Source organism: Coptis chinensis, chromosome 8 (genome assembly GCF_015680905.1).
Source record: "Coptis chinensis isolate HL-2020 chromosome 8, ASM1568090v1, whole genome shotgun sequence".
NCBI classification, from domain to species: domain Eukaryota; kingdom Viridiplantae; phylum Streptophyta; class Magnoliopsida; order Ranunculales; family Ranunculaceae; genus Coptis; species Coptis chinensis.
The window spans coordinates 21,653,317-21,680,224 of record NC_141463.1 but is presented as its reverse complement, the minus strand read 5'-3'; the positions used below and the strand labels follow the sequence as shown (position 1 = coordinate 21,680,224).

The window sequence follows — 26,908 nt, the reverse complement described above, 5'->3', positions numbered from 1 at the left end:
TGCGGAAATCCCCCACTAGGTCTGCTAGAACGATGCAAGATTTTGGGCTATCGCTCAAGGCTTTATAAAAGTCAGAGAGAGAGGAGTCTCTCTTTCTTCATCCATAATATCAGGTGGTGTATGTGAAATAGTAGCTAGAGGTGTAGTGGGTGGGAAACTAGATAGACTTGTTTGTTGACGTTGCCGTGTAATTACGTTAGTTGTTTTTCTTCGACCAGACCTTAATCTCATGCAAGACTAAGTCGAACTTAACTAAACATGCAACACTCCAAACAATTCTGATATACTAGTAGAAACCTCTAACTGGAGATGCGAGGTGTGGAAGAAAGGAATGCGATTAAGGCCCTTGCTTCGCTTATGAATATTGTCTTGTTTCGCGTGTTAGGTGTATATAACAAGTTAAAACACTGAAAAACTTGAAAAATCGAAATTGAAACAAACCTATGGAAATCCGGCAAATTTCAATTTAGGCGCTGGTCTTCGCTTTGGAACACGGTCGCTCCGTGTTCCAAGAACTTAGCGCGAGTCGCTCGGTATGGGCTGGTCGCTCTATGTTCCATAAGAACTTAGCACGGTGGTCGCTTCGGTATGGGGCGGTCGCTTCAAGGTTCCAGGCGTTTGAAGTAGTCGCTTCGCTTTGGTCGTCGCTCCGTGTAATTTTTCGCGGAACTTTTCAATGTCAAAAGCGAACAACCGGTATGAATCAAACAAGGGTGGGTGGGTGAAATGGGACTTAAAATGACTAATTATACTATGAAAACAATGCTAAAGTGAAACTAAGATGGCGTGCCGCATTTGATGATGAGTATTCCTTGTCACGCGGGTGACCGGGTTCGTTCGGCGCAAGAAATGCATTTGATAAACGATAAAATTGAATAGTTTACCTACGAAATGAACGATGAACTCAAAACGTAAGTAAACTAAAACTATGTTATGTGGTGTATATTTATCAAAGTTTCTACTCTTAATTCTATCGAAATAGAGTGGAGTAACAAATTCGTTCCACTCCTAGTTCTCTAGCATAAAATGTTTTCTAGTCTAATTAATCGGTCTCAAGTCTAATGAGAGGTTTACGAGGGGGAATTAAACTACGATGCAACTACCCACAAGATACAAACTATAATTGATTCAACTACGGAAATACTACGTTGATTATATAATAAGGAATTAGGGGGGATTGATTCCACCTTAACTCAACTTAACTCACTAACGACGATTTTAATCGTCAGTAATCCGAATGAAGCTGCTATGCGAGAACAATTGGTTCTTCCTAATCCCTAATTACACATGACATTTCTACCAATTCATAACTAGCATGTGAACGATTAAACCCATTCTCATGGCGAATTAATCGTTTCTAGAGTGGAATAGAAATTATGACGACTCTACGATAATCGGAATCAAGCTTTCATCAAGGCTTCTCAACCCCCTCTAATGGAGGTTTAGCCGAGAATCATTCCGCAATCATTTCCATATGAATCTAAACTAAACATAATATCAAGATTCTAAATTTACTAATCTAAATTAAACAATAATTAAATTCTAATTAACAACTAAGAAATGATAATCAACAAGAATTAAAACTAGATCTAATAGATTGAAATAACAAAAACCGAAATGGCAAGAATAATCACTATTTTATTTATCTAATGAATGATATTCAATGATTCAAGAAATTAATCTAAAACAAGAAAATGAAATTCTAAAACTAAGTTCTAAAACTCATTAATGGAGGCTAACTAATCTAATTCTAATATAGGTCTAACTATCTACCATTAACAAAGAGCTAAGCTTTGGTTTTTATATGTTCATATCCAAAAATCGTGCATGGGCTTGGATCCATGTTTCGGGCCAGAGAATCAGGCCCAAAACCCAATACTTTCAGTCCAAAAAGGCCTCTTCAGCTGCTGTTGACTTCGACAGACTTTTCATCCACTTTTGCTCCTTTGATTGGGCCAAGGCTTGGACCATTGGAAAGCTCTTTCTGAGCCGGTCGTTTTGACGTAAGGTAGGCCCAATTCCGAGGTCTGAGTCCAAAGATATGGTCTTCGGAAGTTCTATTGACTTTGTGCACTGTTTCTACCCACGTGGACTTTGACTTTTCATCTTTTGACTGGGCTTTACAGAGGCTTTGTCTTCTTGAAAATTGGCCTTTAATTACAGAACTCCTTAGCAACGGACCTTTGCTCCTTTATCTCGCTAAAGTGGCACATTTTTGTGCATAATGGACTTTGAAGCCTGAAATGCATAAAAACACGTAATCAGTATTAACTCTTACTTATTATTCACATAATTGGTCTAAAAGTACGATTGTTAAAGGGTTAAAACTGCAGTTTTGGGCTCTTATCACATTTCTTCAGGAATATCCAACCCGTAATCCTTAGGACCCCTTGTCTTTCCAAAGTCTAACCCATCTCTCATATTTCGTAATGTGGCTGTTTTTGGAGAAGGCTTATTTCTTGGTGTGGTTGTTTTTGGTGTTTTTGGAGAAGACTTATTTCTTGGTGTGGTTGTTTTTGGTGTTTTTGGTGAAATCTTATTTGTTGGTGTGGTGTGGGTGTTTTGGGTTGGTATTTTTGGATAAGGCTTCTTTCTTGGTGTGGTATGGGTGTTTCGGGTTGGCATAATATTTTGTTGTGACGAGACCCACTCCTCATGATCACGTTGAGAATGTTCAAAATGAGATGGATCTCGCTTTGAAGAGTCCTCATCTTCAGTTGGAAGCTTTCTGCTGCAGCTACCTTTCAGTCGACCTTTGGTTTTTGCTTCTGCACGAGGGGGTACTAGCCATGTACTTTCTGGTACGGCAATCTCCATAAGCTTCCTAATCATAACCCTTTGCTCTTCTTCAGAAACCATTACAAAAATATTCATGAACAAGTCCATAGAAGGTGTAACATCGGGACCAACACCCATTGACACATTGGGAGAAGCAAACAATGTTTTCCAAAAGGGGTCGATAGCACTCAAAGGGATGGACCGCTCTTGCTCTTCAAACTTAATTAATTCATGAGCACATGGCAGTCCATGGCTCGTGTGCAAATAACACCAACACCTAATCTATCCATCTTTAACACGTTTTACGCGGGTATCTATTTCTTCAAATAGCAAGTCCAAACACTTGCGTGAGACAAGGCCTCTAAGTTCATGAAACAAAGGAATCCAGTGGTGTTACTGAGTTACAATCATATTTCTCTCGAAGGTAGCTCTAATCTCGGACATCTGGATCTCTAGAATCGGCTGGATTAAGTTAAACATACTCAAAAAATTGTGATAGTTTGCATTTCCTAGTACATGCTTCACCTGAGCATGAGACCCTTCAACTCTATTGGTCATTGTAGTCCCAAAGTGAATGTGTTGGTCAGTCTAACAACATACGAATCGATCCCTGTGAGGAAACCAAGTCTCTTGTAAATAACTAACAAAATTAGAGTATTCAACCCTATAATATTTTTCCAAAGCATCCCATCTATGCTAGAAAATAACCTCTGTCTTTGATTTGACTACAGTGTTCCACGAGAACGGGGCCTTCTCTACAAGTTCTGTAGTTGGAAAAATATCGTAACATTTTGAAAGGACGTACGTAGCGATATGCCATCTACGTAGATGCTTGTGTGCGTTAGGGAAAACTTTGTCAGCGGCACTCATTAGGGCCAAGTCCCTGTCAGACACGATCACGGATGGGCTTATGTCACCAAGCAAGCCACTAAAATGATGTAGGGCCCACTCATAGTTGACTATTGTTTCAGACTGAAGAAGCACCTAACACACGGTGAAAGACTTCCACGTTGAACTCACCCCAACAAACTGTACGAAAGGCCACCGATACCTGTTAGTTTTGTAGGTAGCGTTTAACATGAAAACTGTTGGAAAAGTCTGAGCTAACTTAACACCTTCTAGATGGGCCCATAACAACCCCGTTATCTCCTCGGTATTCTCATCCTGTCTCAACTCCTCAAAATAATGTTTTTTTGCTAACAACTCATGCAATCTCTGCAATTGTGTGAGACCGTTCATATCCAATTTCCTCACCTTCTGCCTTGCAGTGTAGACTTGGGATATACTAGATATGTTTTCATGATACCTATTCTTGATGGAATCCAAAATTTGTTTAAGCTTTATTCCACACTTACTCATCTTTGACAAGTACTCGAACTCTGGAACGGTCAGACGAGTAGCAAATGCATGTCCTTCAAGGGTCTTCGCCAATACATGGTTGTGAATACCATTTCTAACTTCTATTTTCCAACTATCGACAGTGCCGCGTTGGAAAACACCTTTTAACTTAAATGGACATCCTGATTTCTTGGTTCCCGACCTTCTCTTATTAGCCCTCCCTTCGCCTTCCTTCTTGTGTGACCGATACACACTCGAGCACTCGCAAGCCAAATCTTGCTACTCGGTTTCCCTTGGCGCACTCCGACTTTTCCGACTTTTCAATGACCATAATAACATTGACTTGTCTTCCTCTAGCGGTTGGGCGGTTGCCCAACCGATTGCCTCGCTACGTGTATGAAAGACCTAAACACATAAAAAACAACAATTATTATTAATACACTAATAAAATTACATTTAGAAAATTTTAAAAAAAAATGAAATCAATGCCTACTCAATCATACCTCTTTCATAGTAAAAATTTATGTTGTATCACTTAAAATCGGTTGACAATCCACATCATTCGAGTTTGCAGAGGATCAGTTCCCGGATAGTGGCAAATAATTCTACATATAGAAGAATAAAACAAGAGTCTCAAACAATTTGCATTTAGTTTCAAAGTCACAAAAAAAAATGAACTTTTAACTAAATTTAGTCCAAACGACCCAGCCATGTAGTTTCATAGAAGGTCCAAATGACCCGGCCATATAGTTCTATAGTGTCCCCAAACGACCCGGCCATGTAGTTCTATAGTATTCCCAAACGACCCGGTCATGTAGTTCTATAGTGTCCCCAAACGACCCAACCATGTCGTTCTATAGTGTTCCCAAACGACACCGCCATGTCGTTCTATAGTGTTCCCAAACAACCCAACCATGTCGTTTAGGCTCGGGTTTTGCATTCATTCAAGTGTTTTGCATCCATTCATTCATTCAATCAATCAAGTGTTTTGTATTCATTTTAATAAAGTGTTACCTCATTATTTAGGTTTGCACTTTGTCGTCGACGATTTCTCGGCATCTCATTTGCTCGACTAGTCGCATCTTCAAATTCTTCACCTTGACCTTCAACATTTTATTCCACTTCTTCACTTTCAACATATCTTCTATTTTCTCCTTCTCTAATTTGTTGTTGCACCTCAAACATTACCTCAAATGCTTCTTCTTCATCTTCATGTTCCATTTAGAGAAACTTAAGTATTCTAATATGTAGAGAAATATGTAGAGAAACTTGAGTATTCTATGTAAGGAGTAAGGATTTTGATGAAAAAATGAACAAGGAGGAGTAATGAGTATTCTATATATATTTGAAATTTTGATATATTTCAAATAATTGAGTGAAATATGTTTGTAAACCCTAAACTCTAACCCCAAACTAGTTTATTATTCACAATTGAATACAAAAAATGGAAAATAACAAGTTTAGATATAAAACAAATTATTATTTTAGATTTAGATAATTGAGTGAAATATATTTGAAATTAAATTTTTTTTATGTCGGTACGAAATTTATAAACCTTGAACCTTAAACCCTAAACCCTAAACCCCCAACCTAGTTTATGATTCACAATTTTAAAAATAAAATAAAAAATAACAAGTTTAGATATAAAACAAATTATTATTTCAAATAATTAAGTGAAATATGTTGGTACGAAATTTCTAAACCCTAAACCCTGAACCCTGAACTCTAAATCCCAAACTAGTTTATGATTCACAATTGAAAAAAAAATAATAATAATAACAAGTTTAGATATAAAACAAATTATTATTTTAGATTTTAGCATGTTTGATTACATGTTTTAACTTGGTTATAAAGATAGGTGACTATGTCATAACAGATAAAGAGTGCAGAGTGCATGTAGTTGTGTTGGTGTAATTGTGTTGTTTCTAACCCAATTTTTTAAATCTGATTTCAATTTTCCTAATTCAATTGGAATGTGTTGATAATTGATCATTACTAGTTCAATTTTGCACATAATTTTTTAAATAAATTATTATACACACTTATGGTCGATTAATTATTTGTATTATAAAAAAAGTGTTAGTGTTTATGTATAAGAAAAGTGTAATTGGTGTTTATGTCCAAACGACTTCACCATAACGCCCCATATAAGTCCTAAATGACCCAGCCATACCACTTGCATGTGATACCAAATGATTAGCCAAATCTAAAATGCACACACAAACGATATGGCCACATCGTTTGAGTGTACACTCAAACGACATGTCCATATACTCAAACGATATGACTAAGTCGTTTGAGTGTATACCAAAACGACGTGGTCATATCGTTTGAGTGTTACACAAACTAACACTCAAACGACGTGACCATATCATTTAAGTGTATACTTAAACGATATAGCCACGTCGTTTTGGTATACACTCAAACGACTTGGCCATATCGTTTGAGTATCGTTTGAGTGTTAGTGTCCATATCGTTTGAGTATACACTCAAACGACTTGGCCATGTAGTTTGAGTGTTACTCAAACTAACACTTAAACGACTTAGCCATATCATTTGAGTATATACTCAAACGATATGGCTAAGTCGTTTGAGTGTACACTCAAACGATGTGAGCATATCGTTTGAGTATACACTCAAACGACTTGGCCACGTCGTTTGACTATATACTTAAACGATATGGTCACGTCGTTTGAGTGTATATAGAAACGGCCCGGAGGGTTCGTTTTGGCGATACCAGTAAAATTAGTTGTTGGGCTTGGGCTTTGATGGCAAACTTGTAAAAAAAAAATTTTTTTTGAGGGGTTACCCAATCCAATTTGATGAGTGCCCGATGGAATCACCTTAATTTCTCTCTCTATCCCATTAGTTATTTAATTTAGTCTAAACCTAGTTTTATATTTTATTAGCCTAGCCACCATTAATACAATTCAAGTTAATTTCAATTCAAATATTCTTTTAACTATGCCTTCTTATTCTTGTTAGAGTTTATGACTATTTAGTACCACATATTTTCATTTTGTTTCCTAAATGGTACCCATACTTTTTTTCTCGCCTAATAGTATTCTGAACTCTCAATTTGTTTCAATTTAGTATCTCAGTCGCTTTTCCGCCTCATTCCGTCCAATTTCGCTAACGGATTTACCATTCTAATTGACTATTTTTTTTTTGTTTTTTTTGAAACAAAATGTTAAAAATATACATAGAACAAACTTCGTTGATGGTTTTCAAATTCAAACAAAATATTAGGCAAAGTCGTTCAAGATTCTGCAACCTTCCGAGTAAATCGCGAGTTGTGAGCTCAATCAGTTTACCGGCATCTCGCACAGATAAGACCTTTAGTTTATGGAAAGTTCCCTGTGGAAGTGTGCCATGGGAGATTCCCTCCAGGCTTTCCATCTTACGAAGCTTTAGTACCTCCAAATTACAAAATGCATCGTCTGGAGCCTTTCCCACCATACTTGTGCTCATTAGATATTTCATTTCATCACAAGCATCAAGATCAAGACGCTTTAAGTGGTAATTCAGCCCATCCATTGGTTAAAGTCCTAAGATATTTTCAAGACTCAATTTACACATACAGGTGATTTGTTCTTTTCAAAAGCAGTTTAATCCAATGGGCAATTGAAGTTGAAGGGAGTTTAAGGAAAAAACTCCTCGATTTTTCCACTACCCCTGTCGAATTTATCACAGTAATCACTAGACGACACCACAATTTTAAATCTTTTCAAGTTTTCCAATGAGGTAAGATTGTTTTGGGGTAGAGGTTTCAAAATGATTTCCAGAGAAGTCAAGCGAGGCAGACATGCTACCTCTGACAAAGTGACGGTTTTGGGTTCATCAATGGCATACAACTCTTCTAATCGAAACATCCCTGATATGATTTTGGGTGAGACTTCTTCATAGATTTCGGTATTTGACAAGTCTAGCAACTTTAGACTGGTTAATTTCCCAATTTCTTCTGGAAATCCCTGGATTTGAGAGTCGCGGATAGAAAGTACCTCAAGTCTCTCTAGTTTCTCAATCGAAGAGACATCGACAAAATTAGGAAAACCGTCCATACAAAGCGTACGGAGGTTTTGTTTACTCAGAAGGTTGCAGAATCTTAAACGACTTCGCCTAATATTTTGTTTGATTTTGAAAACCATCAACGAAGTTTGTTCTATGGATATTTTTACATTTTGTTTCAAAAAAAAAAAAAAAAAAAAAGAATAGTCAATTTGAATAGTAAATCCGTTAGCAAAATTGGACGAAATGAAACGGAAAAGCGACTGAGGTACTAAATTGAAATAAATTGAGAGTTCGGAGTATTAATAGGCGAGAAAAAAAAATATGGGTACCATTTAGGAAAAAAAAATGAAAGTATGTGGTACTAAATAGTCATAAACTCTTCTTTTTATGTATTCCATGATAGTCTAATGAACCATAGCTAAACCTCCATTATAAGGGTTTGATTGAAGCTTTGATGAAAACTTGATGTGTTAGTATAGAATAGTTGTATTAAAGAGCTTCAATTCTAGAGGGCAGTTTATTCACCATGAGAATGGGTTTCAACTTCCTCTCATGCTAATTATTAGTTGGTTAGAGATACCATGAATAATTAGGGATAAAAAGACCTAACATTTATGCTGAACCTTGTGTGAAAACATAAAGATAAGGGTTGCAACAAACTCTATACTATCACGTTAGGCTGAGTCCAATGGTGTACTACTCTTCATCTCTATCCTTCAAAAGCACAGTGATATACGGATAGAGAGTGGAGTCAAGCGGCAATGGTTTGAACCATCCTACGCTTGGTTGAACCGGCGCGGGTTTGAAAGCCACTTTTTCCAAGCCACTTCGACCGGTAATGAAATGAAAAAAAAAAAACCATTCGACGCCACTCGACCCGGTATGAGAATGAAAACCCAAATTTCGAAAAGACGAAACTGCCCCTGCGCCCTCTTTTAAACAGAACCACTTTCTTCCTCAACCATTTCGCCCCAAAATCTTTTAGCGCCACTTACAATTCAACAACCAACAATTCTTCGGTGGTTTTGCTAGATTTCGCTTTGTATTGCTTTGATTGGAGCCCAACACTCGAACAACTATAAAAACACAGCAATGTCCACAGCAGCCACACTTAAACCTTGTCATGGGCTTGTAAGTTGGTCTTCTTCTTTTCTTTTTTTCATTTTCTTATAAACGAATTCCATATTGTGTTTTTGTTTAGAATTTATATGTTTATAGGGTGTTGTGATCATTGTTGTGACTTGGGGATCGACTTGTGGGTTGCAATACAAGAGATAGTAGGCTTAGATACAGAAGCTGAATTACTCTATTATAACCAAGAATAAGGGAGATGGAAATGATGCTTTTGAATAGGAGTAGGAGATGCTTTTGAGGCGTAGAGTAACAGTTATTTATGATTTGGATTGAGCAACTTTTCCACACGTATAAATCTCAAATATTTTCATTATACTTTTGATACACCATGTTTTGTTGTTTGTACTTGCTTTACATCGTTCAAGTGTGTACTGAGCATCATGCCTCAGCCCCTCAGGTGATACTGTCCTGTGGTGCACTTGATGTGACTTTGAAGAAGTATGAAGAACTGCTTCAAGGTTAATTCGAGTTGATCTCCAGTAAAATATCCGAATTTGGGCGTGTACTTTGGAGTTCAAGGAGTAGAAAAAAGGTCGTGAAACAAATATCTTCTCGTTCAGAGGATACAAATCCTACTATTACATCGGATGATCCCACAACGTATGAACGTGTTGTTCCAAATGAAGAGACACATGTATCTTACAGTCTTCGAAATGGTGGGACAGTTCCAAAAATTGGTCTCTAAGGGACTTGGACTCCTGTGTTGAAGTGGATCAAATTAATAGACACCGTCGAATTTAGGCAGTTCATTAATGACATTGGGTTCGACATTTTTGCACGAATAGATGATGAGCAGGCCGACCATGCTTTAACAAAAGCCATTGTGGAGAGATGGTGGGATTCTACCCATACGTTTCACTTACCATGTGGGGAGCTAGGAATCACGCCACTTGATTTCGCTATGTTGACTGGTTTGCGTATTGGAGTTGGGAAGCCGCTGGCTTATGATAAGAGGTTTGAGTCATTTGAGTTGGCTGAAGAATATCTCCCATTGTTGAATGAAAATGACATTCAGTATGGTAGCATCAAGTTGGTTCATTTTGAGCAATATACGTGCTATGCCTATTCCGATGAAAAGGTGGACAGGGATATGTGTTTACGAGCTTTTATGATGTATGCTATTGGTCATATTTTGTGTCCAAAAAGCAATAGCACGGTGCGTTTGGGGTATTTGGCAAGTCTTACTACTATAGACGATATTTGTGGTTATGATTGGGGAGGGGCTGATTATCGCACCTAATTCGATCTCTGGACAAAGTATGTCGCTATGGCACTGAACCTGGGACTAAAACTATGTCGGCGATATGGCAAGTGCTTGAGGTAATGAAAATTAATTACATGTTATTTATTAAATTAAGTACTTAGTTATTTTAATTTGTGAGTTAATCTAAATTAATTGTGTTCAGTACTGGTATTACTCTTATTGCCAAAATGGCATGCACGTTCGCAAAGTACCTGAGCCTAACCAGTTTCCAACTATAAATAATTGGGGTCCAAGTTTTCGTCTGCGTGCCTCGGGTGAAGGTCGTCATATTTTAGACTTAGCTCGACAACAGTTAGAGTTTCGCAGTTGCGCTTCTATTATATGGCAGCCATGGAAGGGTTACATAGAACATCATTACGTTCAGAGGGCTAAAGAGTTGACTGACCTACGATGCATTGTGTTTGGAGCTCATGTACATACATGGTATTTGGGAGAGCATTGTCGGCGCCAAGTGATGGGTGAAACTTCAATTCCTTGTGCTCCACCTTCCCCTGCGGATCTTAGTCTGGCCTCTCCTGCGACACTACAGTGGTGGTCAGAAAATGTTGGTGTTCCTGCTGCTAGTTTGGTCCGACCTGTTAGTGAGGACCAAGACAAAGCTTATTGGGGTCCGCGATGTCGTCAATGGGTATGCTTCTTTCCGCCTTGCGTAGAGCTGTAAACGTGGACTACATTGGTCCATCTGGTCTCCAGGATGATGTGCATATCTCACAACCGGTGGATGCAACCTTGTCTTACACACCTTACCCACAGAGAGAGCTAGCGTGAGGTCGATGCACCCGACACTGCAAGCAACTGGACTATCCCTATCACTTTCTGAGAATGGGCGGATCATTCATCACCATATTGAACCGATTGGATCGAGAATCGGCCCCAACTTCCTATTTCTAATCATATGTCTCATGTAAGTAACTTAATTTGTTTGATTGTTTTATTTGTATTTATCACCGTACTTGTTAGTGTTGGTTATGATAAGTAATTGTTATCTTTGAATATATGCAGGCGAAGATGAAGGCAATGTTAGAGGATGTTCTACATGCAAATGCTTCAAAGGATCGTGTTATATCTCATATCTCAAATGGGATGTATAGTACTTCAGGTGATGTCATTCGAGCTTTTAACGACACTGTTGGTCATAGTAGTCCAGAGGATCAACATACTCATTCCCAAGTATTTGAGACTCATATGACCCCACCGGGAGGTGTATACTATCCTCAGTTTGAGCCTCCACAAACATCTAGGCGCCACTCCAACTTCCATGGTGACTCCGGCTTTGATGGCGTTAGAAGTACTTTTCAGGGAGATAGTAGTGGCAATGGAGGGTGGTTTTAGCAAGGTACTTTAATAGCTCCCTTGGTGGCTTGATGGTATAACATCCTCAAATTTTTAACCTTAGATTATTTTAGCTATTTTTATAAAAATATATTTTTGTGATGCTTGTACCATTTATTTTATTTCTTTTATTTAGATGATTAATCAGTGTTATTGTTCATTTAAGAAATTAAGAGCATTAGTAGATCGCAAACATAATGCATTACATTGTCAAATGGTAGGTCTTATACATAATTTCATACATGACATCAACCTATAACTTGCATTAATTTCATTTTTTCTGATTTACTTAATTATTTCCTGTAAGACACAACTAAAGGCATCTCTTGTATGTTTTATACGTGTAAGTGTTTACGTAGCCCGAAGTTGTTAATACCAGCCCATTAGTCTTTACATTAATACTAAAGACTAATTTTAGTGCTTGTTTCGCGTGGTAGGGTTGTTCTTTTATTTAACAAGTGTATCCTGATTCTGAGAACCTTCTGTGATGCCCTGTGGGATTTACATTCAATGCCCATCTTTTTTCCCCAGGAACTTGGGCTCTCAGTTCCTCTACTGGAAGTTCACAACGATTGGATAAGACAGTCGGATGGAAAGCTCAGTTTTCTAGGATTCGTTGGACTTCTGCATGGAGCATCTTCACTAGGTAGGTATCATACTAGTAGGTTACAGATGGCGCGTATCAGACTAGGTAGTTTTAAAAATATATTTTCTTTCAAGTTGTAATAAGTGGAGGACTTATTTATTTTGTTTGTAAGAAATATTTAATTTCCTCGAATGGTGTATATATTTGATATCATGTTGATTATGGGAAAGTATTGAAAATACAAGGAGATTGTTGGGTGTGACAGGATGTAATAATGTAGTTTATGATACATTGCAGGTATGACAGGATTAATATTATGAAAAAGTATTGAAAATACAAAGGAGGCTCTCTCTCTTTTTTTTTTTATTTTTTTAAATTAATTCAAAAGATAGTTTATAATATGTAACCCGAACACATAACATTTGAAATACAAAACTTAAAAGTTACATACAACACAACATACAACATTGAAACAATTTTTTCTGGAACTTGGAAATAATAAGACAACAAACAACTTTATTTATTGGTTTTAACTTGGAAATAATAAGACACCAAACAATTTTATTTATTGGTTTGCACGCCATTCCCACAAGTGATTAATTAAGCGTTGTTCTAATTCTCTATGCTCAGTTCGATTGTGCATATGAGCTAAACGTTGCAGGACTCTTATAAATTCAACATTACTAGTGTTTTCGTTCAAGAACAAATATGGGGACAAAGACCTCTTCATAATTATAGTCCCTAGTAGGTGGTAAATCTCCAAACTCTTCTGCATGCACATATGTATGTCTTTCTTCTTCCACAATCATGTTATGCATAATTATGCATGCTGACATAATATCATGCAATACATTTTTCTCCCATAGGCGAGCTCGACCCCTAACAATGGCAAATCTTTTTTGAAGAACTCCAAATGCTCGTTCAACATCTTTCCTGTAACACTCTTGCATCTGTGTAAAAAATTGCTCTCTTTCACCTCTAGGTTTTTTAATCGCTTTCACTAGTGTAGACCATTTAGGATATATACCATCCGTCAGATAGTAACCAATGGCGTAGTTTCTACCCATGAGAGTGTATTTTGCAGGAGGCGTAAGACCAAACATGAGATTATTGAAAAAAGTAGAGCGCCACAAAACATTAACGTCATTATTAGTACCTGGTAGGCCGAAGTAAGCGTGCCATATCCACATGTCGTAAGAAGCAACTGCCTCGAGTACGATGGTTGCAGCTCCATGTCGTCCGATTAATCTTCGTCCTCGCCCACTCTGTTGGACATGCTTCCTAAGTCCAAAGGCATACAATCGAGACTACCAAGCATTCACGAAACCCCTTTAGCTCGAAGCGTGAAGCAACCGTGCAATGTCCTCCTGGTTTGGTTCTCTCAAATATTCGGGACCAAATGCCTCCACTATATGTTGGCAGAACAATTTCACATATGAGAGTATGGTTGATTTAGCAATGCGGAAATACTGATCCAGAAAATCAGCTCCATAAGCTACTGTTTGCAACGCACACAACATTTTTCCCCGAGACGATAATCCGACTTTACCAGCTGCGTCATATTTCTTCTTCCAAACGTCACTATGTTGCTTAAGGCGACTCCTAATCCTCAAGAATAGCTGACTACTCATTCGGTTGCGACTGTTGAAAATGCCTTCATCATATGTGGGATTCGGACCAAAGTAATCAGCCTTTAGACGAGCATTGCCCATGGCTCTATTACGGTTAAGATACTTGCGTCCTGCAATAGACCCTAGACGGGGACTTTCAGGTTGAACGGCATTATTATAGATAGCAGCCACTGCAGCAAGATTTGCTTGGATGCCATTAGCTGCGGTATTCAAAAAATCTTGATCTTGTTGGTAGAATTGAAGAAAATGATTTCTTCGATTAATAGCATCATTGTCTTCATTATCAGAAGAGTTGGAAGAATGATGATGAGAAGGACCAGCTCCAGAGGCCATTTTTCTTAAGGTTATACAAGAAAGAGAAAATAATGAACGAAGTAAGAAGGTACATTGGAATGGTATATGCTTATTGTTGTTTATATAGACAAATGAAATCTAAAATTGTGGTCCAAATTTTTCGAGGATAAGATTTTGGAGATTGGAGATTGGAGCGAGTGCCACATTTATTTTCTCGGAGCGAGTTCCACATTTATTTCCTCGGAGCGAGTGCCACATTTATTTCCTGACTTGGAGCGAGTGCCACATTTATGATTTTTTAGTTATAAATACGTATCCATTCTCATCATACAATTCACACATTTCTCATTCTGTTTTGAACCAACAAAAAACAAAATCTCATTCTCTCAATTTTATTCTCATTTAGTACTAAGGTTGTTTTATAGCAATGGCAGCTTCTAGGAAATCGTCATTTAACCCAATGGAAGACACAATTTTGATTGAAGCATGGTTACAGTTCTCTATTGATCTAATTACTGGGATCAACCAGTCCTATAACATGCTATGGGATAATATTGAGAATCACTACGAGACAGAGAGAATGAAGTTCTGTTATATTCATCGAACCAAGAAAAGTTTGGAAGGTCGTTGGGGAATTATCAACAAAGCTATAACTTTGTTTCGTGGTTGTGTCCATCAAGCTGAATCATTTAACATTTCTGGAGCAAACGATGCACATATTGTAAGTATTGATTGTAAATTCACTAGTATTGTTAAATTTAATTTGTATTTCATTTAGTGTTACAGTTTGTATAATTTTTCTTAACAGATGACACAAGCAAAATAGATGTATGTCGAAAGGTCAACGGGTCACAAGAATTTCACCATGGATCATGCATGGGAACTATTGAAAGACAACCAGAAATGGGCTCCACATGAAGTCCCGCCAACACCTGGCATCTCCATTAACAATATGAATTTCACATCACCCGAGTCAGTAAACATTGGTGTCGAGACTGGGGCAACACCTGATTCTGGTATGCCAAGAAATTCTTCGTCGACAAGGGTACGTGGGCGAGACAAAGCAAAACAAGTAAAAAGAGCTTAATCATAAAATGCACCCAGTCTAAAGAATATTGAAGAATAATCTCGACGAGCGATGGAGGCTATTGAAGACTCGCGTGACCGCGGGAAAAAAGCCTATGAAGTTTACGAATCCAGTGAAAAAAATTCTTCAGGTGGTCAAAATAAAGAGAAGGAGCCAACCCTCGCGAGATTGGAGTGGGAGTATAAAATCATGACCACAAATACTTCAGATATGACACCAGAGGGGAAAATGTATTATAAGGGGATGAAACGTCAAATTAACCTGGACATGCAAGCACGTATGTCTGGTGTATCAAGGAACCTAGACTTCACCGAATGCGACGAAGATTCCGATTGAAATTGAATATCTTTTGGAGGTGTTGTGTTTATTTCATGCCATTTTAATTTGTGTGTGTTGTAATAATGGAATGTTTTTATTTTGTTACGCAATTTGTTTTATTTTATGATTGTCAATTAATTTGAAAAATTTTGTTTTAATTACGCAAAGACACGCCAAAATTAAATTAAATTGAGTAATAGCATCCGTAATAAAATAGAAATAGTGGGGCTAACCTAGTAATTCGCTGTTCTCATAATTACGTGGGGACACTTTGCAAACCACTCCAGTTCAAATTGGGCGGTTTGAAATTGCATTTTGCATTCCACGCCACTTCAAGTGGCGCGGTTTGCACTCTCTATCCCTCAATATTACTCTCTATATATAGAGAGTAATTTCGAGATGAGGGGCAAAAACCACCGCCACACCCTCCACTTTTGAAGGGATGGGGGGCCATTGCACCCAGCCTTAGAGATTAATCAAGGTGGATATCAAATCTCCCTAATTCCTTCCCATATTCAATCTTATTATTCAATTGTCATAGTTTAAATTAGAATATCTTAGTTTTCACCATATTAGTTATATTCACAATAATTACTCTCATGTTTTTTGAATTGTTAATCACTAGTAAAATTAGTTATGTTCTAAGCAATTAGGAGTGGAACAAATTTTGACTCCAGTTTTATTATATGATAATCTAGAGTAGAAATTTGATAACAAAAGATTAAGTAGTTTTTACTTCTGCCTAGTTTAAATTAGCTAAGATAGGGTAAAAGCTTGTTTTTAGGATTATCAAATGGCGCTGCTGCCGTCTTAATTGTCCTTATAATTAAATTTTAGGGTTATTTAGCTTTTGGGCCACATTATAAATGCATAATTTGCAATTGGTCACCAATTGTTCGTTTATTAGTGATTGGGCCAAAATTGACGGTGATCCATCCATATTTTCTAAATTGGCACATTTACCCTTGCACGTGATTGAAATAAACGACTAAGATCAAAGTTATTTGCAAATCAACAGCCACCATAACGTTTTATCCTGACCGTTTATTTGTGACACACGTCCTAATCTCTCACTACATATCATATTAGCGAGAAAAACACTAATTAACCGTGCCCTCACACTCACTTCTTTCAGACAATACTCTCGTTTACATCATTCTTTCACATACCTGTTTGTGTGCGAGGGTAGCAAAGTACCCATCATCGAGCATTTTTCAAACGCTAAGAACCAACTTAACACATTTTCAAACGCTAGGAATAAACTTTCACTGGAGTTTGTAGTAAATGTGGTAGCTTGGAGAAGATAGACTTGACTTGTAGATCTTATATGTGCATTCAAGCTTAAGGAAGTTAGTTTGTAAGTAAAAACTAAACCTTTTTCAGTTTAGTTACGTTTGTTCGATTGTTTATACTGTTTTGCATGGTTTGAACGTTTGTTTGTTTAAAGAAGTATGTGGTTGTCTTTTTGGACCAAACCCTAATTATCCATTAAAAAATTGACCTAAACCCTAATGTTTTATTATGTTGTGGTTCCAAGCCCTAATTTTTAAATACAGCAATGGTCCCAAATCCTAATTTTTAATACAAAAAATTAGGGCTTTTTAAGTAATCTGGAATACTATAGGTACATTTTTTTAATATATTTTATATTGATCAATTAGAGTTATATAGTAGTTTGTTGCCACATTATTTTACTGTTTAAAAAATGTAGCACCTTTTGGGCAATGTTTAAAAAATGTAACACAATGTTCACTTGTTGGTTGTTGTCTCATAGACCTATCAAATGGGAAAAAGTAAGGGCAAGGGCAAGGGTCCAAAACAAAGGAGAGGTGAGGAGTATCCAGACCATTTAATGTCTGTTTGTAGATTTGGGTATAACAATTGGGCAGAGGATGAGGTTAGGGCTGCTAGAGCTTATGTTGATGAGCATGGTGCTGATGTAACTCATGAAGAAGTCCATGATCACATATTTGAATATAGGGACAAGAAAGAAGTAGACAGGGTTGTTGTAGGGCTACCTCCTTTTGATTCTGATGATGATCAGGATCTATCTGAGTATGACGGAGTATCTGGATTGGCTTGATGCAATAAGTAATCCATATGCTGTTTGGGAGGGTGAGGCTGAAGGTGAGGCTCAGGATGAGGCTCAGGCTAAGGTTAAAGGTGAGGAAAGTTCAAGTCAAGCATAAACTGCTGGAGGGGGAAGTCAAGCACAACCTAGAGTGGTTGTTCAGGCTTTGATGTATCCCCAAGAGTATAAAGCTATGCAGATTGCATTGAAGAATAAGAGGAAGAAGAGGAGTATAAAGCTTTGATGTTATTCTTGTTTCAATGTGATGGTGTTATGTTTGGTACAATGGCTGTAAGGTGTCATGCTTTTGATTGTTATGTTTAGGGTCTTAATGTTTATGGAAGGTGTCATGTTTGGTACAATGGCTGTAAGGTGTCATGCTTTTGATTGTTATGTTTAGGGTCTTTATGTTTATGTAAGGTGTCATGTTTGGTACAATGGCTGTAAGGTGTCATATTTTATGGATTGTTATGAAGTTTATTATGGATTATCAATGTTAAGTTTATGAAATTAAAATGAAGTTATCATATGTTCTGTGTGATCAAATGAAAATTATTCCATTGCTGATTTATATAGTTTATTTTCATTTTATGTTCCAATAGTGTGGTTGTATATGTTATGGGAACTCTGATAGGTGATAGGGTGTTTGAGTTACACTATGATGGTTTTTGGATGCCTTTTGCACCTGGGAAGGTTAATTACTCTATGTATAAGGGTGTGGAGAATTGTGACTATGAGGTAAATGGTGAAGAGGTGTGTTATCTTGATTTGCTCAAGGAGATACATAAGAAGTTTAGGGATGACAAACCAGTGTCATGTGTCAAATTCATTGCTAGGGGACATCTGACCTACTTCAATAATGATAAGGATATGTTGAAAATGTGGGATTTGATTAAACCTTAAAGGGATAAGAAGTATCATTTGTTTGTAATACCATCAAGTTTTGAAGATAGCCTACAACCAAGTGAATCCCAGCCTAGTGCCAATAAGCCCTTGAAGCCCCCAACATACAACAAACAACCCAAAATCCTATCAACACCAAAAGCAACAAACCAAATCAACCATGAAGTGAGAAAATCACCTAGGCTTAACCTTAACCCAACAGTCCCAACAACACCAAAAACAAAAAAACAAAGGGTGGTTGTGTCTGAAGTCAGAAAATCACCTAGGCTTAACCATGCTTCTTCCACAACCCCAACAACACCAAAAGCTCCAAATCAGACCATTGCTCAGCTAAGAAAGTCACTAAGACTTCATCCTACACCTACAACACCAATGAAAGCCAAAAAAACTCTATTTTGAAGCTAAAGGTAGGGTGGAACCTCAACTCACTACAAAAGATGTTCTAAAGGACTAGACAACTATGATTGATAGTGGTGTGGCATTTGAGGACTTGGTTGACAATGAAGTGGAAGATTGTGATGGTGGAGTAAGTGAGGATGATGAGGTTGATATGTTTATACAAGTGGGAGATGAGTATGGTCCTAGTATTAAGCTAAGTACTACTTATTTTAGTTAACCTTCTTCTGATGAGGAAGATGTTGATTTTGTGCCTAACCCTATAGACAGGGACAATGAAGGTGAAGAACCTGATTTGGTGGATGAGCAACCTGATTTGGATAGGGATAATAATGATGAGGATAAGGATGATGACATCAGTGCTTTTGTGAAGTTACCAAAGAATTTGTATGCAGATGAAGAATAGGAGAGAATAGAAGAAAATGGAACCACAGAAGTGATATTGCAACTGTTGCCCAAAATGGAATGGAGAAAATTTAAAGAGTGTAGGGAGTTTATGAAGAACCTAGCAATATATCAAAAGTTTAGTTATGAACAAGTTAGAAATAATAAGACCAGAATCCACTTGAAGTGTAAGGACCCAAAATGTGGATGGAGGGTGTATTGCACTGTGATGAGTGACAAACACACTTTCAAGTTGAGGAACTATGTGGAGACTCACACTTGTGAGGATGATGGAAAAAATAAGAATGCACAAGCAACATGTGGATGGGTAGCTGATAAATTGGAAGGGTTTCTAAGATCTCATCCACAGATGAAACCCAAAGACCTAATTTTGGAAGTGTTGGATCAATTTGGGGTTGTCATTTCTTATTATATTGCTTGGAAGGCTAAAGTTAGAGTACTTGAGAGGATCAATGGTAACTATGAAGCTAGCTACCACAAGATAACATAACTCAAAACACAAATACTTAAGAGGAATGAAGGATCATTGGCAAAATGGTATAGGGATCAAGATGGTGAGTTTATTGATTTTTTCCTGGCCTATAAGGCATCACTTGATGGATTTGTTCAAGGATGTAGATCAGTAATTGGTCTAGATGGATGCTTTTTGAAAGGTAAGTATGGGGTTTGTGTATTGAGTGTCATTGGATTAGATGCTATGAATGGGCTGTTTCCTCTTAGTATATATATATATATGTAGAGGTGAAGATAAGTGTACATGGAATGATTTCTTGAAGAATCTAAAACCTCATTTGAACAAACACCCAGAGAAACTTACATTTATATCAGATAGGCAGAAAGGGCTTATAGATGCTGTTGATTTCAACTTTCCTTTTGCAAATCACGTGTACAACCAATTTTATTTGTGTATAATTATTATAGTTGTTATCCTATTGCAGATTGCATGTATAAGAATGGGTTGTTTCCTTTATTGTTCACAGATTTTGTTTTAGACATATGTATAAGAATTTCAAGTCAGAATTCAAGGGTGATTACTTGCAAAGTCTAAGTTGGGGTGCAGCAAAGGCATACAAAGTACATGAGCATGTAACATTTATGGATCATCTGGAGGAAGATAAGCCAGATGCAAAGAAGTGGTTAGAAAGAGAATCCTTAAACTGTTGGGCTAGATCACACTTTGTTTTGACATCAAAATATGATGTTATAACAAACAATTTCAGTGAGTCATTTAACAGTTGGATCCTAAAAATTAAGGACAAACCCTTAGTTCAATTTGTGGACAAATACAGCTTGGCTGTTATGGGCTTGTTGCATCAGAGAAGAGAGCTTGCATGTGAGATGTCAGATAATGAGTTGATACCAGCTGTTAGAGATGTGATTGAAAGACTTGAGAAGAAGCACACCAGGTATAAGGTTTCAAGAGTCTCACAAACTGCATACTGTGCCATCAACATAAAAAGTGAAAAAAAATTTGTTATGGATTTGGTTAAACAAGAGTGTGCTTGTATAGTTTGGCAAATGATTGAGATTCCATGTGTGCATGCTATAGTTGTGATCAGACCATTTAGGCCAAAAAAAAAGTTGGGCAAGGTATATTTTTAGTTACTATTTAGTAAGATATTGATATGCTAATGGAGTTTTAAGTGAGATACCAATTGAAATTTGAATGTTAATAGGTATTGCAGTCCATTTTATCATGTGAATGCATTCAGAGCAATTTATGGTAGTTTTATATTTCCATTCGACAATGAAGAGGATTGGGGCTAGGTACTTTGGATTTGTCTTATCATTCATATTTCCAATTCTCCATTGGGATTCTTATGTATTGTTATATGATAGGATTAAACCAAAAAATGTTGTACAACTTCCACCACTCGAGAGACATCCAGGTAGACCTAAAAAATAGAGGATAAGAGGTGATGATGAAGATAAGGCAACAAGTAAGAGAAAGTGTAAGAAATGTCTTGAACAAGGGCACAATAAGAGGACATGTCCACTAGGGAAAGATCAAACATCAAAGAAATCAAGAAAAGCAGATGAAGCCAATGAAGTTGAAGACATTGAACCTGAAGTTGGGAATACGGAGAACAATGAAGGTGAACGGGCAGAAGAGATGGTGGCAGAAGGTGGGCATGATAGCCCTACAAGAACTATAGGTGGTAGAAGAAGAGGTGGGGATAATAATGTGAATGTGCAGCCAGTGATTGATGTCTCTGAAGCTGAAGTTGAGAATCTACAGAATGATGTCCTTAGAGCAAGGAGAGGTGGTAGGAGAGGTGCAGGCCAACATGTGAATTTGCAGCCAGTGATTGATGCCCCTGAAGCTGAACCTGAAGTTGAGAATCTGCAAGTCCCTAAAGTAAGGAGAGGTGGAAGAGCTGGTGGTAGGAGAGGTGCAGGCAAACATGTGAATTTGCAGCCAGTGATTGATGTCCCTGAAGCTGAACCTGAAGTTGAGAATCTGCAAGTCCCTAAAGCAAGGAGAGGTGGAAGAAGTGGTAGAGCTGAAGTTGCAAATGTTAGGAGATATGGAACAAGAAGTGGTATAGGCAGAGGAGGTGGTGGAGGCTTAGGCTGGTGGTTGGGTGAAGATTCACAACCACCCTCGACACCAGGACAATCTACACCTTCCATTGTGTTCAGTGAGTTTCTTACTCAATCCCAACCTTAGTAGTGGATGTCTTACTTAGTTGAGATACTATATTTATTTGAGATACTCTGTTAAAGTTGGCAATACTGCTTTTGTGGCTGTTTATGGGCATTAGATATTTTTTGTTATTTTGTATGCTTTTAAACCTATGCAGACTAAATTATGGAAGTTCACTTTTGCAGAATGATCAATTATCAATGGTGTATAACTAGCTCTATTTTTGTTAGAAAAGCATGTTTATTCATGTTGCACTGAGTACACACTCCCCTCACTCACTCACTTAAAAGTACTAGTAGGTAAATAACATTGTGGGCTCAAGTGACAGCTCTTGCAGAGAGGAAATTCTTCTTTTCATAATTGGCAACTTGGAAGCACCTCTTTGTTGGAGTAGATCTCTTGCACAACACTGCAAGCCTTGAACGAGCACTTAAGCAACTTGGTTTCTAGGGTACCAGCATCGTTATACTGTAAAATCACACACATAAACCCACAACACCAAGCTTTAGGGTAGTGAACACCTATGTAAGTACATGTTGAGGCATAATGCCCTTCTTCCTTGCAAAACTGGCAGACCTAAAAAAACACATATTAGGGATTAGTGCCAACAATAATCTACCACATTAGGGATTAGTCGAATCAGTGTTACCCCAATGGGTGCTTCATGAAGCCTGTTTCTTAAGAAAAGTGTATGTTTCAGTAGCGCCTTTGCCCATGAAACAACCGTCGTTCATGATATCTAATGTTTCCTTTTGGTGGTCAGAGAGATCATTAAAGAATGAATAGACTAAGACAGCAGTGTTGAGTTGATGATGGGGACGTTCGAGAAGCAGATCAGTAAATCTGCTCCATGCTTCCGTAAAGGATTCCTGTGGATGTTGGTGAAAGAATTAAATCTCCTTAAGCATCTCTGTAGTTTTCTTCTGAGTATAGAACTTTATCATGAATGCTTTTACGAGTTTGGCCCATGTGTCAAGGGATTGCGGCGCTTCGCCCGCAAGCCAAACTGAAGCTTTATTAGCTAAGGTGAAGGGAAACAACCTAAGCAAGACTTGTTCATTCGTAACGGTCGGATGGCGGAAAGTGGTGGCTACTTGCTGCATCCGACGAAGATGATTTTACGGTTTTTCATGGTCTAGACCATGGTAAATAGGTAACAAACCAAAAATGTTTGGCGGAATACGAAAATCGCCTGCAATCTCATCGAGTTTAATGAAGGAAGCAGGTCCTTCCTGTAAGGCAGTTTAGAAGTCCGGGAGGGGTTTCTTGACTGTGGGATTTTCCTGGGCCATAACTAAGGGAGATAATGGCAACAGAGATACTTGACAAGGTTGGTTTACGGAGGAAGAATTATGTCTAGGAGATAACTTAAGCAGTTGGTTATTGTATTTCTGACGACGATATGTAAGTTTTAATTCCTTATGTTTACCAGACCGTAGTCTCATACAAACACAAATTTTAATGCAAGGCTCATAAGGAACAAATTATGAATGGAGGATTGAGAATTAAGGAAGAAGGGAGGTGAATCACGTCCTCCTAAGGTGTTGCTAACGTGAGCAGGTAAGCTAGGATAACGTGTGAATATTCCAGCAGTCAGGTCACACGAGAGAATTGAGGGAGGTTTTTCGTGCTAGCACGTTCCTTAATTAGGTAACCTCAATCTTTCATGTTTGCTAGACACTGATGGAATAGAAAGATGATTTATGATGGTGTATTATGCGGGGTATTATTAAGATGATTATATTGACATTTTTTTTATTAGGATTTTTTTTATTTTTTATTATTTTTTTATTTATTATTATTTATTATTATTATTATTTATTATTATTTATTATTTATTTTTTTATTTTTTATTTTATTATTTATTTTTTATATTTTGTGTTTACGTAATTAATGTATTATGAAGACGTGATTACGAAACATGCAATTAAAGACGAGAGAAGCGAAAATAGAAGACTAAACAAACAATTAACACATGTTAGTTTTACACAGAAAGTCTACACATGCAACTCTATATTACCTATATGTGAAAAGAAACACGTCCTACGCATGCAATAATATATAGCTAAAAATACGTGCAACTAGATACGAGCTAGGGGAATATCAAGAACGAACTCATGCAAAGTAATACCTTGTATGTGAATGGATGTAATGTACACATACAAAAATAATCTAAGCAGGTGATTTGAAATTACGCAGACATCCAAATATATTTGCATCATATTAATCGTATTTACGTGAATATGTAATGACGAACCACATTTACTTAGGAAAAATTCTATACATGCAAAGAGTTCTCATGCCAACACACAAACATGCGAGGTAAAACAGGTTATAGCAATCAACCAAATAATATCCTCGACAAAGTTTGAGGGGTTTAAGAAGTCGAAAACTGGGCCCCGCGATTCCTCGTATAACGATCGAATTAACTCCTGAGCTCGTGAACTTACTCGATATTTGATAAACAGGACTGGAGAGTCCAAAATAGTACTGAGAAGGAAAGTGGCTTGTACCTGAAAACCGGAGTGTTGATACTCCAGGTTAGTCTCGCGCGCTACTAATATAGCCTCGTCTGAGACTATTTTATCAGTTCAGTACTTCAACTTCCTAAGGAATACTTAGACTGTGCTAATAATGATAAACAAGATCTGGTTCACAGATATCTGTTAGTAGAAAAGGTTGGGGCAAACAGGTACGTAACACGTTAGTATCGCAAAACAAATGAAAATTGCAAAGATGAGGGGGTAGGAGAGGGGGGTTTTGTTTGATGTATTCCAGTTATTACGTTTAATATCCGGAGTCCTTAGGCGTGCAGCGGTGCAATTTGACAAACGGTAATTTGTGGTATGATTTACTTAAGTCCGATAGTCCGGAGTCCAAAGTCCAAAGTCTGTTAGTTGTTCGTTTAGTCAAGTTACCTTACTCACGTAGGTTTGGTAGGATAGGTCGAGTAAAGGATCGTCTATACCTTAAGGCTCAGCAAGGTTTACAACTGGATTTACAACTTTTGGTGAGTAGGATTTTAGGTTATTTAGTTGGTTTAAGTAAATTAACGATACTACCACATCACTATAGCTTTAATCCGTCTCGAGTTCATAGACAAACCCGAGACGACGTCAAGTATCGATCTCTAGTGAAATGCACGCATCTCTGAGCGCATCTTACTAACATAAGGAGTTAAACTAATATTTCTTCTCTGGAATATCATTTCAGCTCCTGGTTCGATTCTACATCAGATGGACAAATCAGAGAGCTGTCTAACACCATAAAGTCGCGCGCGAGACATTTTGGGTCTCTCGCGAGACTATTCTGGAGCATCAGCACTCCAAACTTGGACAATCTCAATTATTTTGGAACCGGATATATAATATACACCTAATTCCTAAGTAGTGATTTTAGAACATTAGAGTGTCAATTTGGATTCTCACACGAGCATCATAACCCCCGGGGAGGGGGGGGATTTAGCTCATGGTCATTGGATGAATAATTGAACTTGTTGTATACAATAAATAAATAAATGCAGAACATAAATTAAACTTGAAAAGAAATGACTTTTATAAAGAAGAAGACTTACAGTACTAAAGCTACTAGAAGGGAAAATACATAATGAAACTGCCACAAATGGAAAGCTAAACTATCTGCTAAAAACTAAAAGTAAAAACCGGCTAACCCAAAACTGAAAACCCCTTCTCATATATATAGCCTCCAGACCCTTCACGTGAAGGCCCCTCATTAAAATGTTTTATTTCATTCAATTTGCTAAACTCAAAACTTTGTCCTATTATGTTTTGTTTTGTCCTATTATGTTTTGTTTTGTCCTTTTGCCCAAATCAATTCAAAACATTGAATTGGTATGTCTTTTCCTTTAGCAAGGTGACACAAAATTGTGACCATCACTTGCCACCTGCCTATGCTGACTCGACATGCCTTTTGGGTCCGCAAAGTGGGTCCACGTGGTGTGTCCAGTGGCGGTGCCGATTTTGGAGTTTTTACAACTTTCTATCTTTGTGTAGAGTTCGTCTCCCTAGTTGCTCTGGCTGTTCACTAGCCGAAGTCGGCGTCCAGGTTTGAAAGATGTGAATTTCGGAAGTTTGATGCTTCTTGACATGTAGACCCGTTCTGCACTGGTTTTCTCCCTCTGGAATCTTCGGCTCTAGTCAGGCTTTGTTAGGCTTCACTGGGGCTGAGTGGGAAGACTTCAAGTATTCTAGTATTCCCGTACTTCGATGCATGTTTTATCATCATATTCACGGCAGTTTTCCACAAAAGTTTTGCTCACTCCATTGTGCAGTAGGCACACTTTTTCTTACAATCTCAATGACGTACATGGGAGCTGAGGTCGATCAAACACATCTGCCACTTACTATCACACCAACCTATTCTTAATTGAGTTAGAGGTCTTTATTAGGTGTTGCAAGAATTAGGTGATGGTTTAAGAAGGAAGGAAATGGATAATCAAAATGACAAGTCTGAGATAATAGGATCTTCAAAATATATAACTAGAGAAAATCTTGTTCTTACTTTGCTTCTACACTTTGTTTCCATCCTTAGCCATTTTTTTTTCTTTTTCTTCTAGCTTTTGACTCCTTTGGTTCTATTTTTAGAGTTCTAACTTTTTTTTTTTTTTCTTTTCTTTGGATGAAAACTTTCTTTTCTTTTCTTATTTGAAGCAACTAACAAATTCTTGGTTTTCCACAGGTCTTTCTCTTTTCT

General features: G+C 37.5%; 1 protein-coding gene across 1 annotated transcript; it reads right to left on the bottom strand.

Annotated features, from left to right (window-relative positions):
- Window positions 1-13,126: 13,126 nt before the first annotated feature.
- LOC147480494 (uncharacterized) lies at window positions 13,127-13,633 on the bottom strand. Its single transcript, XM_086578676.1, has one exon. It carries the CDS (start codon window positions 13,631-13,633, stop codon window positions 13,127-13,129), a length of 507 nt encoding a protein of 168 aa, XP_086434802.1.
- Window positions 13,634-26,908: the final 13,275 nt, after the last annotated feature.

Bases quoted from the DNA above. Each gene is read 5' to 3' on its own strand.
- LOC147480494 (XM_086578676.1), bottom strand. From the start codon at position 13,633: ATGTGGATATGGCACGCTTACTTCGGCCTACCAGGTACTAATAATGAC.